At 38.9% G+C, this 3,307-nt stretch overlaps 1 protein-coding gene across 1 annotated transcript; it reads right to left on the bottom strand.

Moving 5' to 3' along the window:
* Positions 1-2,201: 2,201 nt before the first annotated feature.
* LOC136842704 (uncharacterized) lies at positions 2,202-2,945 on the bottom strand. The gene has a single exon (XM_067110397.1). It carries the CDS (start codon positions 2,943-2,945, stop codon positions 2,202-2,204), a length of 744 nt encoding a protein of 247 aa, XP_066966498.1.
* Positions 2,946-3,307: the final 362 nt, after the last annotated feature.

Here is a 3,307-nt window from a genome sequence, read left to right as displayed (position 1 = left end):
GTGTGTATATATATATATATATATATATATATATATATATATATATGCATATATATATATATATATATATATATATATATATATATATATATATATAATGTATTTATATTAGTCTGCATTTAAAGTTTATAAGGTTTGTTTTTTCCCATTTTACGAAACGTGAGTTAGGAAACATTATTTTTCTTTGAAACAGTAATTTAAAGTATATATATTCATTAAGTATATGTGTGTGTGTGTGTGTGTGTGTGTGTGTGTGTGTGTGTAACATTCACTTACCTATGTTCATTGATGCTTGTCAGCTGACCTTTCCTGGCCTTGTGTGCTGGCTGGAGCTTTCAAGACATTTCAGCTAGGTTGGTATGACCTATAGACTGACCTATCGCGCAGGTTGTTTGATATTCTGCCTATAAACACTGGTTGTGTGGAACGATATATTACCTCTCTCCTTGCAACTTTATGTCGAATATTTTATCTTATCTCTGTGTAACTCATTGCATTTTCATGTTGAATACTTTCTCTCTCTCTCTCTCTCTCTCTCTCTCTCTCTCTCTCCTTTTTACCCTTTGGTGTCTTGTATGCATTTCCACATGCACGACCGTTGGCTGCATTCACCTCTTACCTATATGTGGACACCTATTGCTCTCTCTCTCTCTCTCTCTCTCTCTCTCTCTCTCTCTCTCTCTCTCTCTCTCTCTCTCTCCTGGCACTCTCTTTCATCTTCCCTATACATCCCTTCTCGTTTATTTGGCCTTCTATTTGTTTGCTCTCTCTCTCTCTCTCTCTCTCTCTCTCTCTCTCTCTCTCTCTCTCTCTCTCTCTCTCTCTCTCTGTTCCCATTTTCTCTTCAATTTTGAGGTTATAAAATTGCAGGAGGGGGCGATGGCACAAGAGGGTTGGTTTGGTCCATTCTCATGCCTTGTAGGGAAGGTTAAAGAGCAAATATGTCTGGAATGGTGAAGTCTGTCTATGTGTTCTCCTATCTGTCAGTTTATTTTTCTTTATTTTTTGTGTGTTTTTTTTTATCTTTGCTCATTCTGGTGGCCAATGTTGCTTATGTGGTATTAAGCATTGTAAACTAGGTCATGTTTATTTGTAAATTTTTACCATATGTCGTATTTTATTTATTTTGTGTTGAGTTGTTCGTATCGTAATTTCGTCGTTATTTGTAATAAATTGTAATAATATTTATACATTTTTTTTATAATTGTTTTTGATATTAAGCAAAAATGTACATTTATTTGTTTTACACCACTGCAAAATATCAATGATTATCTTATTAAAATGTATGTTACAGCCTCACACACACACACATACATACGTACATAAATACATACATAAATATATATATATGTGTGTGTTTGTCAGTTTTAATTACAAGTAACTGATTTCTCTCTCATATCCTCCAATTATTTCTTTGGCTGGGAAAATCCTGAAGATGATGTTTTTGTATTTGTGTATCCATTCAATTCACAAAGGATGGACGAACCAGGAGCCCTCGTTCTCTTGCAGCCTTCAGGCCCTGGTAAAAGGATAATAATTGCCCTTGGAATAGATGGTCGTTTTTTCTTTTCTCTCTTTTAACGTCTTGGTATAAACGCCTTAATCTTGACTTCCACAGTTATTATTGAGTCATTTGAGGTGTGTTTGTGTTTTTTTTTTAATTTCGGGCATGCTGGAGAAGGAGGGTGGAGGCAGTATATAAAATATAATAAAATACGAAAAAAAATATATGCCATAATGATACTAACAAGAGAAGAAGTGTCCTTCAATTTTGGAATCTCTCTCTCTCTCTCTCTCTCTCTCTCTCTCTCTCTCTCTCTCGAGCTCAAAACTCATTCTTTTATAGAGACGTCACAAAGTGGCACGTTCTTGAAAGTCTCTCTCCCTCTCTCTCTCTCTCTCTCTCTCTCTCTCTCTCTCTCTCTCTCTCTCTCTCTCTCTCTTGGAGTCAAAAATGCTTAACTCAAAATTCATTCTTTTATAGAGACGTTACAAAGTGTCAGGTTTCTGAAAGTCTCTCTCTCTCTCTCTCTCTCTCTCTCTCTCTCTCTCTCTCTCTCTGCAGGCTCTCTCTCCTTTAAACGCCAATTCCCTGAAAGGGGAAACTTTCCGAAAACACCTTTTTTTTTTTCCAGGAGGGGGGCGGGTGGGGGGAAATCCCGAGCCGCCACAAAATAAACTTTTCGATATGGCATAAGAAGTTATATCCTTGCATGAGGACGGCTCCTGAGTTGTGAACTGGGGAGACACCTTTGGCTGAATACTGATTGGCTCTCCTCCTCCTCCTCCTCCTCCTCCTCCTCCTCCTCCTCCTCCTCCTCCTCCTCCCTCCTCCTCCTCCCTCCTCCTCCTCCTGCCAGATTTTTCTTTTTCCTCCCCATCGCCTGCTTCTTTCCTTTTTTTATTTTTCTTTTCCAGTCCTTCTGTTTTTCTGTCATTTTTCTCCTATTTCTCCTATTCCTCGCTCCTCCCTCCTCCTCCTCCCCTCCTCCTCCTCCTCCTCCTCCTCCTCCTCCTCCTCCTCCTGTTACAAGTCTTTTCCAGTCCATGGCCTGTTTTTCTCCTTTTTTTTTTTTTTTTCTTGCATTTCTCCATCTCTCCTCCTCCTTCCTCCTTCCTCCTCCTCCTCCTCCTCCTCCTCCTCCTCCTCCTCCTGCTACAATTATTTTTCCACTCCATCGCCTGTTTTTCTCCTTTTTTTTTAATTTTTCTTCGTTGCTGTCATTTTTCTCCTTTCTCTCCGCCTCCTCCTCCTTCTTCTCCTCCTCCTCCTCCTCCTCTTTCTGCAATTCTTTTTCCACTTCATCGGCTGTTTTCCTTCTTTTTCGTTTTTCTTCGTTGGCGTCATTATCCACCTCTTTCTTACTTCCTCTTTCTTCTTTTCCTTCTTTTTTCCTCCTCCTCCTCCTCCTCCTCCTCCTCCTACAATTCTTCTTCCACTTCATCGGCTGTTTTCCTCATTTTACATTTTTCTTTCTTCGGCAATATTATCATCCATTTTATTTCTTCGCCCTCTTCTTCTCCTAACATATTATTTCATCTTCTTCTTCTTCTTCTTCTTCTTCTTCTTCTTCTTCTTCTTCTTCTTCTTCTTCTTTCATTTCATCGCCTGTTTTCCGTCTTTTTTTATTTTTCTACGTCGTTATCATTATCCCCCCCTTTTCCTCACCTTCTTCTTCTTCTTCTTCTTCTTCTTCTTCTTCTTCTTTCATTTCATCGCCTGTTTTCCGTCTTTTTTATTTTTCTGTGTCGTAATCATTATCCCCCCCTTTTCCTTGCCTCCTTCTTCTTCTTCTTCTTCCTCTTC

The sequence above is a fragment of the Macrobrachium rosenbergii genome, chromosome 2 (genome assembly GCF_040412425.1).
Source record: "Macrobrachium rosenbergii isolate ZJJX-2024 chromosome 2, ASM4041242v1, whole genome shotgun sequence".
Taxonomy (NCBI): Eukaryota; Metazoa; Arthropoda; class Malacostraca; order Decapoda; family Palaemonidae; genus Macrobrachium; species Macrobrachium rosenbergii.
Note: the sequence above shows the minus strand (reverse complement) of the source record. Positions and strands in the feature narration are given on the sequence as shown.

What these genes read in the sequence shown, in the direction of transcription:
- LOC136842704 (XM_067110397.1), bottom strand. Translation starts at nt 2,945, where the DNA reads ATGAAGTGGAAGAAGAATTGTAGGAGGAGGAGGAGGAGGAGGAGGAGG.